Source organism: Nerophis lumbriciformis, linkage group LG18 (genome assembly GCF_033978685.3).
Source record: "Nerophis lumbriciformis linkage group LG18, RoL_Nlum_v2.1, whole genome shotgun sequence".
Lineage (NCBI taxonomy): Eukaryota > Metazoa > Chordata > Actinopteri > Syngnathiformes > Syngnathidae > Nerophis > Nerophis lumbriciformis.
Genome location: NC_084565.2, coordinates 497,501 through 514,898, shown reverse-complemented (window position 1 = coordinate 514,898; position 17,398 = coordinate 497,501). Strand labels below are relative to the sequence as shown.

Sequence of the window (17,398 nt, the reverse complement as noted above, 5' to 3'; positions counted from 1 at the left end):
TGCAAGTTGTGATACCACACAATTTGATACAAGATACTTTAGCGCTGTCATTGCTCTTGTTTTTACATCCACTGAAGACCCTTAAAGTCCACACATTTAAGTTGAAAGAAGTTTGACTCACTTTCTGTAGATCTGCATTTAATAGAAACATTTCAATGACATTGATTTTGGATCACTTTGAGCCAATACTCATTATTGTCACACATGATACCAATATTGCAGCCTCCAGTATTGGCTGATACCAATATTACTTTGCCCTTGTTACGATATCAGCAGGAATCACAGTCCACACTTGTATTATTTAGTATTCTATAATTTAGTATTGTATAATTTAGTATTGTATTATTTAGTATTGTATTATTTAGTATTGCATAATTTAGTATTGTATCATTTAGTGTTGCATTATTTAGTGATGTATAATTTAGTATTGCATTATTTAGTGTTGTATTATTTAGTATTGTTTAGTATTGCATTTTTTAGTATTTTATTATTTAGTATTGTATTGTTTAGTATTTTATTATTTAGTATTGTATTGTTTAGTATTTTATTATTTAGTATTGTATTGTAGTGTTTAGTATTGTATTGTTTAGTATTGTATTATTTAGTATTGTACTGTTTAGTATTGTATTATTTAGTATTGTATTGTTTATTATTGTATTGTTTAGTATTTTGTTATTTTAGTATTGTATTGTATTGTTTAGTATTGTATTGTTTAGTATTGTATTACTTAGTATTGTATTGTTTAGTATTGTATTATTTAGTGGTGTTAGAACACATTTATTTAGTGGTGTTATAAAAGGTTTGATGAAGTGTAATGAGTCAGAGTGGTCATTTGTTTTAAGTGACATTGATTTAAGATTGTGATGCGGACACGGTTGTTACTGGATAGCTGCTAACACACTCCTGCCTTAGAGACTTTATATGTGATACTTGTTTATTTTGACAAATGTACTCTTTTTTATTTTTTTATTTTTATTGATCAATGATTATTAGGTGTGCCTAGCTTGTGCGCTACGGTGAGCTTGGCTGTTGTGTAGCTGCGAGCTGCCAGAGGTTCATACGTAGCCTAGCATGGACTAATATAGAAGACAATAGCAACCTCGTGTGCTTGTTGGAGGACATTTAGGTCAACACTGCAGCTTGTATCGCAGGTTTGACACACAAGCCGATATCATCTTTTTTGTTTGGCGATATTGGACTGATATCATTATGGGGTTGAGACGTGTATAATGAAGACTTGTCTTGAAGGTTGGTGTGTGAATCCTGCTCCAAGAGTGTGTGTGTCCCACAAAGTCAGGATCTGCAACACAATGACACTTCCCTCCCCATTCTTCTGCTCTCTTGCACCTTTGCTGCACCTTAGGTGCACCAGTGCCCTTTTCCTGCTGAAACCCACACAAGCATTTGACATGTTGGTATCTCATATCTATGCAGCAGTTTGGCCGCAGCATCTGTGCAAACACTCCCATCTGGAGTGGCCTCACCTAACCTAACCTTGGACTTGGATTAGAGTAACGTGACCCAGAGTCCGGGCCAGACCCGAGCGGGCGCTGTTTTTATGAAGGGTCTTCTCATGTGCGGCCAGACCGGAGTCTTTTTGCGGGGAAATGAAGTCTGGCAGGATCCTGGCCAGGTTTCAGCCAGTCGCTCGCTTTGGCAGAGTGAAACTCGCCATGGAGGCTGCAGAAAATCGCTTTTTTTCTAATTTGATAAACATTTGTTTTAGTTTGTGAAACATTTTGATGTCATTTGTTATGTCACTCTCAATAAGTCTGTTATTCATCATTCTAGTTGTGTGAACGCTCCAAAACATTCACACATATGCTTTTCTACACCATCATTCTTCTATGTATTATTATTATTATTATTATTATTATTATTATTATTGTGTGAATGCTCCAAAACATTCACACATATGCTTTTCTACACCATAATTCTTCTATGTATTATTATTGTTATTATTATTATTGTGTGAATGCTCCAAAACATTCACACATATGCTTTTCTACACCAACATTCTTCTATTTATTATTATTATTATTATTATTATTATTGTGTGAATGCTCCAAAACATTCACACATATGCTTTTCTACACCAACATTCTTCTATTTATTATTATTATTATTATTATTATTATTATTATTGTGTGAATGCTCCAAAACATTCACACATATGCTTTTCTACACCAACAGTCTTCTATTTTTATTTTATTATTATTATTATTATTAGTAGTAGTAGTAGTAGTGAATGCTCCAAAACATTCACACATATGCTTTTCTACACCATCATTCTTCTATGTATTATTATTATTATTATTATCATTATTATTATTGTGTGAAGGCTCCAAAATATTCACACATATGCTTTTCTACACCATCATTCTTCTATGTATTATTATTATTATTATTATTATTATTATTATTGTGTGAATGCTCCAAAACATTCACACATATGCTTTTCTACACAAACATTCTTCTATTTATTATTATTATTATTATTATTATTATTATTATTGTGTGAATGCTCCAAAACATTCACACATATGCTTTTCTACACCAACATTCTTCTATTTATTATTATTATTATTATTATTATTATTATTATTATTATTATTGTGTGAATGCTCCAAAACATCCACACATATGCTTTTCTACACCAACATTCTTCTATTTGTTATTATTATTATTATTATTATTATTATTATTATTATTGTGTGAATGCTCCAAAACATTCACACACGTGCTTTTCTACACCAACATTCTTCTATTTAATTATTATTATTATTGGGGCGGTATAGCTCGGTTGGTAGAGTGGCCGTGCCAGGAACTTGAGGGTTCCAGGTTCAATCCCCGCTTCCGCCATCCTAGTCACTGCTGTTGTGTCCTTGGGCAAGACACTTTACCCACCTGCTCCCAGTGCCACCCACACTGCTTTAAATGGAACTTAGATATTGGCTTTTACTATGTAAAGCGCTTTGAGTCACTAGAGAAAAGCGCTATATAAATATAATTCACTTCACTTCACAATTATTATTATAATTATTATTATTATTGTGTGAATGCTCCAAAACATTCACACGTTTTTCTACACCAACATTCTTCTATTTATTATTATTATTATTGTGTGAATGCTCCAAAACATTCACACACATGCTTTTCCACACCATCATTCTTCTATTTATTATAATTATTATTATTATTATTATTATTATTGTGTGAATGCTCCAAAACATTCACACATGCTTTTCTACACCAACATTCATATATTTATTCAACTACTTCTTCTTCTCCAGATTTTGAAACACTCCACCTTCCACATTTTTTATGCGATTCAAAGCGTTCCAACTTCAAACTGTTCAGCCTATTCGGGAATGGCAGGCTTTCCCTTGACAAATTACAAAAATTCCCAGATTTCCCAGAATTCCTGGTTTTTGGGACATTTTATCCCATTCAAAATGAGTTGGCCATTTTTCAAACTTCCACCATTTCCACATTCTTCAACCTATTCAAAGCATTCCACCTTCAACACATTCCACCATTCTGGAAATTCAAACTATCATTTTTCCAAGTTCAAAAAAATTCCAGGATTTTCCAGAATTCCTGCTTTTCCAAAGCCCTATTTCCACCTTTTTTTTCTGGCGACTACTCCGTCCACATTTTGCAACACATTTCAAGTGTTCCACCGTCAAAACATTCCTCTTAATCAGGACAAAAAATAAAGTTGTTTTTTTAACTGGATAAATTCCCACTTTTCCCGAAATTCCAGGAATTCCGTAATACAATTACTCAATTCAATGTCACTTCTTCAACATTTCTCCACCGATTTGAAAAATTCCAACACCAACCATTTCAACTCATTCAGACCATTTAAATGTTTTACCAATTTCAAAAAAATTCCCGCATTTCCCGAAATTCCCAATTTTTTCTGAAATTCCCATTGAAACAAATGGTACATTCTTCAAAGTTCCACATCTCCCACATGTGTCCTCTGATTCAAACTGTTGCAACTTGAAAATATTCAGCCTGTTCAGGAGTTGTGTGCTCTACCTCAACAATTTTAAAATAAATTCCCGGATTTCCCATAATTCCTTTTTTTTTTGTTGTTGTTGCATTTTCCCCATTCAAATTGAATTGGCCATTATTCAAACTCCCACAATTCCCACATTCTTCAACCCATTCAACTCATCCTGGAAATTCAAACTACCATTTTTCCAAGTTCAAAAAAATTCCCAATTTTCTCGAAATTCCCTAATACCATTTACTACTTCAACATTTCTTGCCCGATTTAAACAATTCTAACACCAACCAATTCAGCTCATTCAGGACATTCATGCTCCCAATCATTTAAAAAAAATCCCGCTTTTCCCCAAATTTCCAGGAAGTTCCCATTGAAATGAATGGGACATTTTTCCAAGTTGCCCAATTTCCACATTTTTCAAGCTATTCAAAGCATTCCAAAATCAACACATTCCACTCATCTTTTTTTTTTTTTAATATTTTTTCAATTAAAAAAAATTCTGAATCAGGATGAGTAAGAATTGCCACCCGGCTGTAAATGGATGTTTTTGTGCAGCCCTTTGAGACACGCCTGCTTTAGGTTTGTAATGTTTATCTTCAAATAAAACTTTTTACAGAACAATTCTGAGTGTAGAGGGGAAAAAAAGGAGAGATGTTTTGATGAGGCCAGTGAGAGTTGTTGACTCAACGATGAATCAAAGTGTAAAAAAAGAAGTTTGCTTGGAGCACTTTTCACCGGCGCCAACATAATCCATGATTGCATCACAGCAGCGCCTCAAGAAGAACACTTTTATATTTTTGTCTACCAAAAAAAGTCATTTTTTTATTGTGTAACTCTTACTTCCTGATGCCCTAAGAGCTGTGCTGGACAATGAGTTGACCGCCCATCCTAACCCACAGGAGGGTTAGAAGGTACTCTTGTCCCCCCCAACCCCCCGATCCCCCATCCTAATCCGGTACTCTTCAAGTACCAACAAGGTCCGAATGGAACCCATTTAGACCCTGGAAATCACCTCCATTACGACAAATAAACTGCATTTCTTAGTGTCTAAAGTATCATTATCAAGCAACCTTATCACTGGAGGACGATGCTAAACATAGTACACACACTAATAGCTAACTACTAAACTAGCTTGAAACAAGAGAAAAAGTAAGTCAAGTTTAGGAAGTACAAATGGATGTTGCAGCAGAAAGTAAGCAGATATTAATAAGTAGACTAATAACAAGTTATAATGTAACAACTGTCAGTATTGTCACAGTCAGTACACAACATTGAAGGTGATGATTAATACTACAATGTTGGTAATACATGTAGTACATGCCAACGACCGTTAATTATGCCTCAAGGAAAAACTATGCACATCATTTACTTATATGGCCCAATGCAAACAACCTTCCCTAGTCATGGTGCAAAAAACAACCGACACAAAATGTCAACACACATAACACAACCTGCTCACTGAACTTTCTAGATATCATAAAAACATCCATTCACCATAAACTCATTCAAAATGACAGCCATTTAAATCCATTACAAAGCATTATGGGAAATGTGCAAAACACTCTCACACTTAGTCATGGTAGCTGCATTTTAGCTGCTTGATATTTATGATTGATTACAAAACTTTAAGGAAGTTGTCATATTTGTATGAATATGTATATGTACAAACCCTGTTTCCATATGAGTTGGGAAATTGTGTTAGATGTAAATATAAACGGAATACAATGATTTGCAAATCCTTTTCAACCCATATTCAATTGAATATGCTACAAAGACAACATATTTGATGTTCAAACTCATAAACATTTTTTTTTTTTTGCAAATAATAATTAACTTAGAATTTCCTGGCTGCAACACGTGCCAAAGTAGTTGGGAAAGGGCATGTTCACCACTGTGTTACATGGCCTTTCCTTTTAACAACACTCAGTAAAGGTTTGGGAACTGAGGAGACACATTTTTGAAGCTTCTCAGGTGGAATTCTTTCCCATTCTTGCTTGATGTACAGCTTAAGTTGTTCAACAGTCCGGGGGTCTCCCTTCTGCTATTTTAGGCTTCACAATGCGCCACACATTTTCAATGTCTGGACTACAGGCAGGCCAGTCTAGTACCCGCACTCTTTTACTATGAAGCCACGTTGATGTAACACGTGGCTTGGCATTGTCTTGCTGAAATAAGCAGGGGCGTCCATGGTAACGTTGCTTGGATGGCAACATATGTTGCTCCAAAAGCTGTATGTACCTTTCAGCATTAATGGTGCCTTCACAGATGTGTAAGTTACCCATGTCTTGGGCACTAATACAACCCCATACCATCACACATGCTGCCTTTTACACTTTGCACCTACAACAATCCGGATGGTTCTTTTCCTCTTTGGTCCGGAGGACACGACGTCCACAGTTTCCAAAAACAATTTGAAATGTGGACTCGTCAGACCACAGAACACTTTTCCACTTTGTATCAGTCCATCTTAGATGAGCTCAGGCACAACGAAGCCGACGGCGTTTCTGGGTGTTGTTGATAAACGGTTTTCGCCTTGCATAGGAGAGTTTTAACTTGCACTTACAGATGTAGCGACCAACTGTAGTTACTGACAGTGGGTTTCTGAAGTGTTCCTGAGCCCACGTGGTGATATCCTTTACACACTGATGTCGCTTGTTGATGCAGTACAGCCTGAGGGATGGAAGGTCACAGGCTTAGCTGCTTACGTGCAGTGATTTGTCTACATTCTCTGAACCCTTTGATGATATTACGGAGCGTAGATGGTGAAATCCCTAAATTCCTTGCAATAGCTGCTTGAGAAAGGTTTTTCTTAAACTGTTCCAACAATTTGCTCACGCATTTGTTGACAAAGTGGTGACCCTCGCCCCATCCTTGTTTGTGAATGACTGAGCATTTCATGGAATCTACTTTTATACCCAATCATGGCACCCACCTGTTCCCAATTAGCCTGCACACCTGTGGGATGTTCCAAATAAGTGTTTGATGAGCATTCCTCAACTTTATCAGTATTTATTGCCACCTTTCCCAACTTCTTTGTCACGTGTTGCTGGCATCAAATTCTACAGTTAATGATTATTTGCAAAAAAAAAAATGTTTATCAGTTTGAACATCAAATATGTTGTCTTTGTAGCATATTCAACTGAATATGGGTTGAAAATTATTTGCAAATCATTGTATTCCGTTTATATTTACATCTAACACAATTTCCCAACTCATATGGAAACAGGGTTTGTATATATATATATATATATGTGTGTGTGTGTGTGTGTGTGTGTGTGTGTGTGTGTGTGTGTGTGTGTGTGTGTGTGTGTGTGTGTGTGTGTGTGTGTGTGTGTGTGTGTGTGTGTGTGTGTGTGTGTGTGTGTGTGTGTATATGTATATATATGTGTGTGTATATATATATATATATATATATATATGTATATATGTGTGTGTGTGTGTGTATATATATATATATATATATATATATATATATATATATATATATATACACACACATATATATATATATATATATGTATATATATATATATGTATATATATATATATATATATATATATATCAGTGGTTCTTAACCTTGTTGTAGGTACTGAACCCCAGCAGTTTCATATGCACATTCACCAAACCCTTCTTTAGTGAAAAATAAAATGTTTTTTTTTTTTTTTTCAAATTCAAGACAAAGTTATATGTTTTTGGTAACACTTTAGTATGGGGAACATATTCTAAGTAACAAAGACTTCATTTAGAGTTATTTGGACACTAGGGGAACATATTCTAAGTAACAAAGACTTAATTTAGAGTTATTTGGTTAGGGTTAGGGGTAGAGGGTTAGGGTTAGAGGGTTAGGGTTATAATAAGGCCATGCCAAAGAAGGCATTAATAAGTACTTAATAATGACTAGTTAAGAGCCAATATGTTACTAATTTGCATGTTAATAAGCAACTAATTAATGGTGAATATGTTCCCCATACTAAAGTGTTACCATGTTTTATTACTGGTGCACAAAATGAAGCGTTCATGAACATCACCTTGTTCAAACAACAAAACCAACACAGTGCATAAACTCACAACAAATTACACACCTGCAAATCAGTCTGACTTCTGCTGTTGTCGTATCCGTAATACGCCGATAGGGAGAAGTTTGTATTTACATGATGAGTCAGGTGTGTTTTGACCTCCACCGAACCCCTGAGCCCGACACACCGAACCCCTAGGGTTCCATCCAACCCAGGTTAACAACCACTGATATATATATATATATATATATATATATACACAATACAGAAGGGTCTGCCTTTATAACAACAATAAGGTGAAAGTGGGACCCCTGGAAGGGTCTGCCTTTATAACAACAATAGGGTGAAAGGGGGGCCCCTGGAAGGGTCTGCCTTTATAACAACCATAGGGTGAAAGTGGGGCCCCTGGAAGGGTCTGCCTTTATAACAACAATAAAGTGAAAGTGGGTCCCCTGAAAGGGTCTGCCTTTATAACAACAATAAGGTGAAAGTGCGTCCCCTGGAAGGGTCTGCCTTTATAAGAACAATAAGGTGAAGGTGGGGCCCTTTGAAGGGTCTGCCTTTGTAACAACAATAAGGTGAAGGTGGGACCCCTGGAAGGCTCTGCCTTTATAACACCAATAAGGTGAAAGTGGGTCCCCTGGAAAGGTCTGCCTTTATAACAACAATAAGGTGAAGGCGGGACCCTTCGGTCTGCCTTTATAACAACGATAGGGTGAAGGTGGGTCCCCTGGAATAGTCTGCCTTTATAACAACAATAAGGTGAAAGTGGGGCCCCTGGAAGGGTCTGCCTTTATAACAACAATAAGGTGAAGGCGGGACCCTTTGAAGGGTCTGCCTTTATAACAACGATAGGGTGAAGGTGGGTCCCCTGGAATAGTCTGCCTTTATAACAACAATAAGGTGAAAGTGGGGCCCCTGGAAGGGTCTGCCTTTATAACAACAATAAGGTGAAAGTGGGTCCCCTGGAAGGATCTGCCTTTATAACAACAATAAGGTGAAGGTGGGACCCCTGGAAGAGTCTGCCTTTATAAGAACAATAAGGTGAAAGTGGGACCCCTGGAAGGGTCTGCCTTTATAAGAACAATAAGGTGAAAGTGGGGCCCCTGGAATAGTCTGCCTTTATAACAACAATAAGGTGAAAGTGGGGCCCCTGGAAGGGTCTGCCTTTATAACAACAATAAGGTGAAAGTGGGTCCCCTGGAAGGATCTGCCTTTATAACAACAATAAGGTGAAGGTGGGACCCCTGGAAGAGTCTGCCTTTATAACAACAATAAGGTGAAAGTGGGACCCCTGGAAGGGTCTGCCTTTATAAGAACAATAAGGTGAAAGTGGGGCCCCTGGAAGGGTCTGCCTTTATAAGAACAATAAGGTGAAAGTGGGTCCCCTGGAAGGGTCTGCCTTTATAAGAACAATAAGGTGAAAGTGGGGCCCCTGGAAGGGTCTGCCTTTATAAGAACAATAAGGTGAAAGTGGGTCCCCTGGAAGGGTCTGCCTTTATAACAACAATAAGGTGAAGGTGGGACCCCTGGAAGGGTCTGCCTTTATAACAACAATAAGGTGAAAGTGGGGCTCGTGGAAGGGTCTGCCTTTATAAGAACAATAAGGTGAAAGTGGGGCCCCTGGAAGGGTCTGCCTTTATAAGAACAATAAGGTGAAAGTGGGGCCCCTGGAAGGGTCTGCCTTTATAAAAACAATAAGGTGAAAGTGGGGCCCCTGGAAGGGTCTGCCTTTATAAGAACAATAAGGTGAAAGTGGGGCCCCTGGAAGGGTCTGCCTTTATAAGAACAATAGGGTGAAATTGGGGCCCCTGGAAGGGTCTGCCTTTATAACAACGATAGGGTGAAAGTGGGTCCCCTGGAAGGGTCTGCCTTTATAACAACAATAAGGTGAAAGTGGGGCCCCTGGAAGGTTCTGCCTTTATAACAACAATAAGGTGAAAGTGGGTCCCCTGGAAGGGTCTGCCTTTATAACAACAATAAGGTGAAAGTGGGGCTCGTGGAAGGGTCTGCCTTTATAAGAACAATAAGGTGAAAGTGGGGCCCCTGGAAGGGTCTGCCTTTATAAGAACAATAAGGTGAAAGTGGGGCCCCTGGAAGGGTCTGCCTTTATAAGAACAATAAGGTGAAAGTGGGGCCCCTGGAAGGGTCTGCCTTTATAAGAACAATAGGGTGAAATTGGGCCCCCTGGAAGGGTCTGCCTTTATAAGAACAATAGGGTGAAATTGGGGCCCCTGGAAGGGTCTGCCTTCATAAGAACAATAAGGTGAAAGTGGGGCCCCTGGAAGGGTCTGCCTTTATAAGAACAATAGGGTGAAGGTGGGGCCCCTGGAAGGGTCTGCCTTTATAACAACCATAGGGTGAAAGTGGGGCCCCTGGAAGGGTCTGCCTTTATAACAACAATAAGGTGAAAGTGGGTCCCCTGAAAGGGTCTGCCTTTATAACAACAATAAGGTGAAAGTGGGTCCCCTGGAAGGGTCTGCCTTTATAAGAACAATAAGGTGAAGGTGGGGCCCTTTGAAGGGTCTGCCTTTATAACAACGATAGAGTGAAGGTGGGTCCCCTGGAAGAATCTGCCTTTATAACAACAATAAGGTGAAAGTGGGGCCCCTGGAAGGGTCTGCCTTTATAACAACAATAAGGTGAAAGTGGGTCCCCTGGAAGGGTCTGCCTTTGTAACAACAATAAGGTGAAGGTGGGACCCCTGGAAGGCTCTGCCTTTATAACACCAATAAGGTGAAAGTGGGTCCCCTGGAAAGGTCTGCCTTTATAAGAACAATAAGGTGAAAGTGGGTCCCGTGGAAGGGTCTGCCTTTATAAGAACAATAAGGTGAAAGTGGGGCCCCTGGAAGGGTCTGCCTTTATAAGAACAATAAGGTGAAAGTGGGGCCCCTGGAAGGGTCTGCCTTTATAAGAACAATAAGGTGAAAGTAGGACCCCTGGAAGGGTCTGCCTTTATAAGAACAATAAGGTGAAAGTGGGTCCCGTGGAAGGGTCTGCCTTTATAAGAACAATAAGGTGAAAGTGGGGCCCCTGGAAGGGTCTGCCTTTATAAGAACAATAAGGTGAAAGTGGGGCCCCTGGAAGGGTCTGCCTTTATAAGAACAATAAGGTGAAAGTGGGGCCCCTGGAAGGGTCTGCCTTTATAAGAACAATAAGGTGAAAGTGGGGCCCCTGGAAGGGTCTGCCTTTATAAGAACAAAAGGGTGAAGGTGGGGCCCCTGGAAGGGTCTGCCTTTATAAGAACAATAGGGTGAAGGTGGAGCCCCTGGAAGGGTCTGCCTTTATAAGAACAATAGAAGAAGAGCCAGGACGTCTGACAGGAGAAGAGTGAGTCATCTTCTTACTGTTGCTCTCTCTGCCTTTGCGGGGCCCCCCGCTCGCCCCCAGTGGAAAGCCCCCCCCACCACAGATGTCTCCCATTACTGACTGGGACTTACTTGCTTGTGTGCTGGCCTGCTTACTGGAAGGGAAAGTGGGCGGGATTAACGGAAGGCTGGCCTGATATCATGAGCACCAGAAGACGATATCAGCTCAGCGCCCGGATCGCTTTGTGCGGGAAGAGACTGGAAATGACTCAAGAACCAAAACACACTTCTCCTATGTTGTCATTTACTGTATGTAGTCCACTTTATAGCACCCCACTGACTTAGTTAGATGTTGTTGTTGTTGTTGTGTACATTTACTGTAGTCCACTTTATAGCACCCCACTGACTTAGTTAGATGTTGTTGTTGTTGTGTACATTTACTGTAGTCCACTTTATAGCACCCTACTGACTTAGTTAGTTGTTGTTGTTGTTGTGTACGTTTACTGTAGTCCACTTTATAGCACCCCACTGACTTAGTTAGTTGTTGTTGTTGTGTACATTTACTGTAGTCCACTTTATAGCACCCCACTGACTTAGTTAGATGTTGTTGTTGTTGTGTACATTTACTGTAGTCCACTTTATAGCACCACACTGACTTAGTTAGTTGTTGTTGTTTTTGTTGTGTACGTTTACTGTAGTCCACTTTATAGCACCCTACTGACTTAGTTAGTTGTTGTTGTTGTTGTGTACGTTTACTGTAGTCCACTTTATAGCACCCCACTGACTTAGTTAGTTGTTGTTGTTGTTGTGTACGTTTACTGTAGTCCACTTTGTACCACCACACTGACTTAGTTAGTTGTTGTTGTGTACGTTTACTGTAGTCCACTTTATACCACCACACTGACTTAGTTAGTTGTTGTTGTTGTGTACGTTTACTGTAGTCCACTTTATACCACCACACTGACTTAGTTAGTTGTTGTTGTTGTGTACATTTACTGTAGTCCACTTTATAGCACCACACTGACTTAGTTAGTTGTTGTTGTTGTGTACGTTTACTGTAGTCCACTTTATACCACCACACTGACTTAGTTAGTTGTTGTTGTTGTGTACATTTACTGTAGTCCACTTTATAGCACCACACTGACTTAGTTAGTTGTTGTTGTTGTGTACGTTTACTGTAGTCCACTTTATACCACCACACTGACTTAGTTAGTTGTTGTTGTTGTGTACGTTTACTGTAGTCCACTTTATACCACCACACTGACTTAGTTAGTTGTTGTTGTTGTGTACATTTACTGTAGTCCACTTTATAGCACCACACTGACTTAGTTAGTTGTTGTTGTTGTGTACGTTTACTGTAGTCCACTTTATAGCACCACACTGACTTAGTTAGTTGTTGTTGTTGTTGTTGTTGTGTACGTTTACTGTAGTCCACTTTATAGCACCACACTGACTTAGTTAGTTGTTGTTGTTGTGTATGTTTACTGTAGTCTACTTTATAGCACCCCACTGACTTAGTTGTTGTTGTTGTTGTGTACGTTTACTGTCGTCCACTTTATAGCACCCCACTGACTTAGTTAGATGTTGTTGTTGTTGTGTACGTTTACTGTAGTCCACTTTATAGCACCCCACTGACTTAGTTAGTTGTTGTTGTTGTTGTTTGTTTACTGTAGTCCACTTTATAGCACCCCACTGACTTAGTTAGATGTTGTTGTTGTTTGTTTACTGTCGTCCACTTTATAGCACCCCACTGACTTAGTTAGATGTTGTTGTTGTGTATGTTTACTGTAGTCCACTTTATAGCACCCCACTGACTTAGTTGTTGTTGTTGTTGTGTACATTTACTGTCGTCCACTTTATAGCACCCCACTGACTTAGTTAGATGTTGTTGTTGTTGTTGTGTACGTTTACTGTAGTCCACTTTATAGCACCCCACTGACTTAGTTAGTTGTTGTTGTTGTTTGTTTACTGTAGTCCACTTTATAGCACCCCACTGACTTAGTTAGATGTTGTTGTTGTTTGTTTACTGTCGTCCACTTTATAGCACCCCACTGACTTAGTTAGATGTTGTTGTTGTGTACGTTTACTGTAGTCCACTTTATAGCACCCCACTGACTTAGTTAGATGTTGTTGTTTGTTTACTGTAGTCCACTTTATAGCACCCCACTGACTTAGTTAGATGTTGTTTGTTTACTGTAGTCCACTTTATAGCACCCCACTGACTTAGTTAGATGTTGTTGTTGTTGTGTACATTTACTGTAGTCCACTTTATAGCACCCCACTGACTTAGTTAGTTGTTGTTGTGTATGTTTACTGTACTCCACTTTATAGCACCACACTGACTTAGTTAGTTGTTGTTGTCGTGTACGTTTACTGTAGTCCACTTTATAGCACTACACTGACTTAGTTAGTTGTTGTTGTTGTTTGTTTACTGTAGTCCACTTTATAGCACCCCACTGACTTAGTTAGATGTTGTTGTTGTTTGTTTACTGTAGTCCACTTTATAGCACCCCACTGACTTAGTTAGATGTTGTTGTTGTTTGTTTACTGTAGTCCACTTTATAGCACCCCACTGACTTAGTTAGATGTTGTTGTTGTTTGTTTACTGTAGTCCACTTTATAGCACCCCACTGACTTAGTTAGATGTTGTTGTTGTTGTGTACATTTACTGTAGTCCACTTTATAGCACCCCACTGACTTAGTTAGATGTTGTTGTTGTTGTGTACATTTACTGTAGTCCACTTTACAGCACCCCACTGACTTAGTTAGTTGTTGTTGTGTATGTTTACTGTAGTCCACTTTATAGCACCCCACTGGGTGATATGAGCAGGACTATTAAGTGGGTGATATGAGCAGGAGTAAGAGGCCTCTTCAAAATAAAGGCGTGAGTGTAGCGAGACACAAGCAAGGACTCCCGTCGCTACGGCAACAAGCAAAGTTTCTCTGCTTAGCAACTCTGGCATCAATCACACCAACATCTGCTTTGGTCTTTGGCCCCGCCCACTCAAGTCTGTCCACTTTCACTCCTCCTCCTCCAATTACTCTGATCACTACATGCCTCTCTGATCACTACATGCCTCTCTGATCACTACATGCCTCTCTGATCACTACATGCCTCTCTGATCACTACACGCCTCTCTGATCACTACATGCCTCTCTGATCACTACATGCCTCTCTGATCACTACATGCCTCTCTGATCACTACATGCCTCTCTGATCACTACACGCCTCTCTGATCACTACACGCCTCTCTGATCACTACACGCCTCTCTGATCACTACATGCCTCTCTCTGATCACTACATGCCTCTCTGATCACTACACGCCTCTCTGATCACTACACGCCTCTCTGCTCACTACATGCCTCTCTGATCACTACATGCCTCTCTCTGATCACTACACGCCTCTCTCTGATCACTACACGCCTCTCTCTGATCACTACACGCCTCTCTCTGATCACTACACGCCTCTCTGATCACTACACGCCTCTCTGATCACTACACGCCTCTCTCTGATCACTACACGCCTCTCTCTGATCACTACATGCCTCTCTGATCACTACATGCCTCTCTCTGATCACTACATGCCTCTCTCTGATCACTACATGCCTCTCTCTGATCACTACATGCCTCTCTCTGATCACTACATGCCTCTCTCTGATCACTACACGCCTCTCTCTGATCACTACACGCCTCTCTCTGATCACTACACGCCTCTCTCTGCTCACTACACGCCTCTCTCTGCTCACTACATGCTTCTCTGCTGGCTGTGCTGCAGCAAGGATGAGAAGATGATTCTCCAGGGCCGAGGATAAATACTAGACGAGCACTTTTGGTTTTGGCAGCGATGCTGAGCTGCCAGGAGGATGCAGAAAGTAGTTTTGAGCACATGGAGATTGAATCGGAGCGCATGAACTCTTGTCTAGGTTCCAGCAGTGTGTGGTTGCGCAATACAAGATGGACGTGATCACAGGAGCCCACTTCCACAGAAGAGTGGAGCCTTGTCTTTTGTTCCTACATTTATTAGTCTTTGGACTCGTAACCACTCCTGGATCCATTCTCCATTCAAAGCCACTCTGCCTACATGGTATCATAATTACAGATGGACCGATACGGTTTTTTCAGGGCCGATACTGCTTATTAGTAGTCAGTATTCATTTGCAGTAGGTTTGTACTGCATAATAAAGTACCGCGCTACTAATGAATCAAAAACGGTACTATACTGCTTCTGAAAAATACCGGTACATTTTTAAACCTTTTTGGACGGGACGCCATGGCAAAACAAACACACACACGGAGCACTTACAAGCAGAAACTGTGTGGAGATAGAAAAGTGCTCCAATCACTCTATCACAACAGAATAAGAGTTGTAGAAAGTCAAGACAGCCATGACATCATGTTCTTTACAAGTGTATCTACACTTTTCACCACCACTGTATATATGTACGTCAAAATGTTAAATATCTGCGCAGATAGTCGGTTATAATGTAATGATAAAAACATTTCAAAACGGGTGATAAAATCTCATTCTGCTTGCATGGAGATGACCTAAAACTTTTTTATAAAAAAAATAAAATGGATTTTTCAAAAAAACAAAACATCTGTTTAGAATTGAGATTTGTTTGTGCAGCCTAACTGACTATTAGGACACGTCTACTTCCTGTGGGGTCGGCGGGTGCTGTCATTGGGTGGGGAGCGTCAACATGACTTCAAAACACATTTGTCATCCAATGCTGGTCGTCATGGAAACCTGCTCCTATTGCTTCATCCTGCCCGCCGGTCTGAGGAGGCCGAGGACCAGGCCTGCAGTCACGGCCGTCACCTTCTCTCTCTCTCTCCCCTCCTTCTTCTTCTTGTTGGGTTTGGAGAAGAACCGTTCCAAAGGCATGGTCACTACCTGCCCTGTTGCCCTAGCAACCACCACTAAAACATTGACTGTCTTCAAATCTAAAAGCGTCAGCGTCGAGTTTGAACCTCTTCACTTTTTTTTCTTTGAAAGCCTCTCCTGCCCTCCCGGCGCCTTGGGAGGCAGCCAAGATAAACATGCCACACGCCATTTTATGAGCTTTGATGGAAACACTCCGACACCCCTTGGCACTTTAACAACTTCCAAAATGTCACCACGTGTTGCACCGGCAAATTGATGACCTCCGATGTGGACGTTAGTAGTTTTTACTGTGCAACCTTCATTTACTGACTTCACTGCTTCTTCAACAGGGTTCGTAAATTGAAAAGTTTGTATAGTGAAGCAAACTTCTCCATAAGAAACCATGTAAATATGAATAATTGGTTCCGTATTTTAGTGAAGGTGTCAGGCTTGTCCCTGACAGTTTGACTGTGTTTTAGTTTTTTTTCTCTGTGTTTGTCTTAGTTTCCTGAGTGTCTCCCTGAGTGCTGCTTCCCCTCAGCTGTGGCTGATTGGCACCTGGCCACACCTGGTGTCAATCAGCCAGCTACTATTTAAACCTGCCTTCTCCTCCAGTCATTGCTGGATCATTGTCGTTCCTACCTGTCGTGTCGTTGTTTGCTGTATGCTGTCGTTGCTACCTGTGTGCGTTAAGCTTTCCCTGGATCCTGACTCCTGTTCCTGCTTCCTGGTTTCTGGTTCGTGTTTTCCTTTTCTTATTTTTGAACATTAAAACCATGTTTTCTCGTACAATGCCTTCCGCCTTCTCTGCATCTTGGGGTTCGGCACCTACAAACTCTGACAGAAGGTTTGTACACTTTAAAACTCAATATAAAGTGCTACACAGTACTGTATAACAAGACAAAACAATAACGACTAGCTGAACACACACACACAAGCCCCTTTGGTGCCCTCACAAAGGATCAGAAATCACAAAAATCCTTGACTCTAGCTACCATATTGTTGCGTTAATAAACATTTTAAAAAGCGAAATCCTCTTACCGTATTTTTGGGATCATAAGGCGCACTGCGGGTCTATCTTCATACAAAAAAGGCTCATTAAAGGAGTCATATTATTATGATTATTTTCTAAATGTAAAAGACTTCCTTGTGGTTTACATCAGTGGTCCCCAACCTTTTTGTAACTGCG

At 40.1% G+C, this 17,398-nt stretch overlaps 1 protein-coding gene across 2 annotated transcripts in view; it reads left to right on the top strand.

Annotated features, from left to right (window-relative positions):
* Positions 1-17,398, top strand: part of tgfbr3 (transforming growth factor, beta receptor III) — a 137,918-nt gene that overhangs the window by 15,824 nt on the left and 104,696 nt on the right. The window contains exon 1 of one of the 2 annotated variants that reach the window (XM_061977452.2): positions 16,168-16,946. The exons of the other annotated variant lie outside the window; for it this stretch is intronic. Coding sequence (XP_061833436.2) covers positions 16,874-16,946 — 73 coding nt within the window. The 5' untranslated portion in view covers positions 16,168-16,873. Of the gene's footprint in view, positions 1-16,167; positions 16,947-17,398 lie in introns of those variants that run through there. 2 annotated transcript variants of the gene reach the window in all.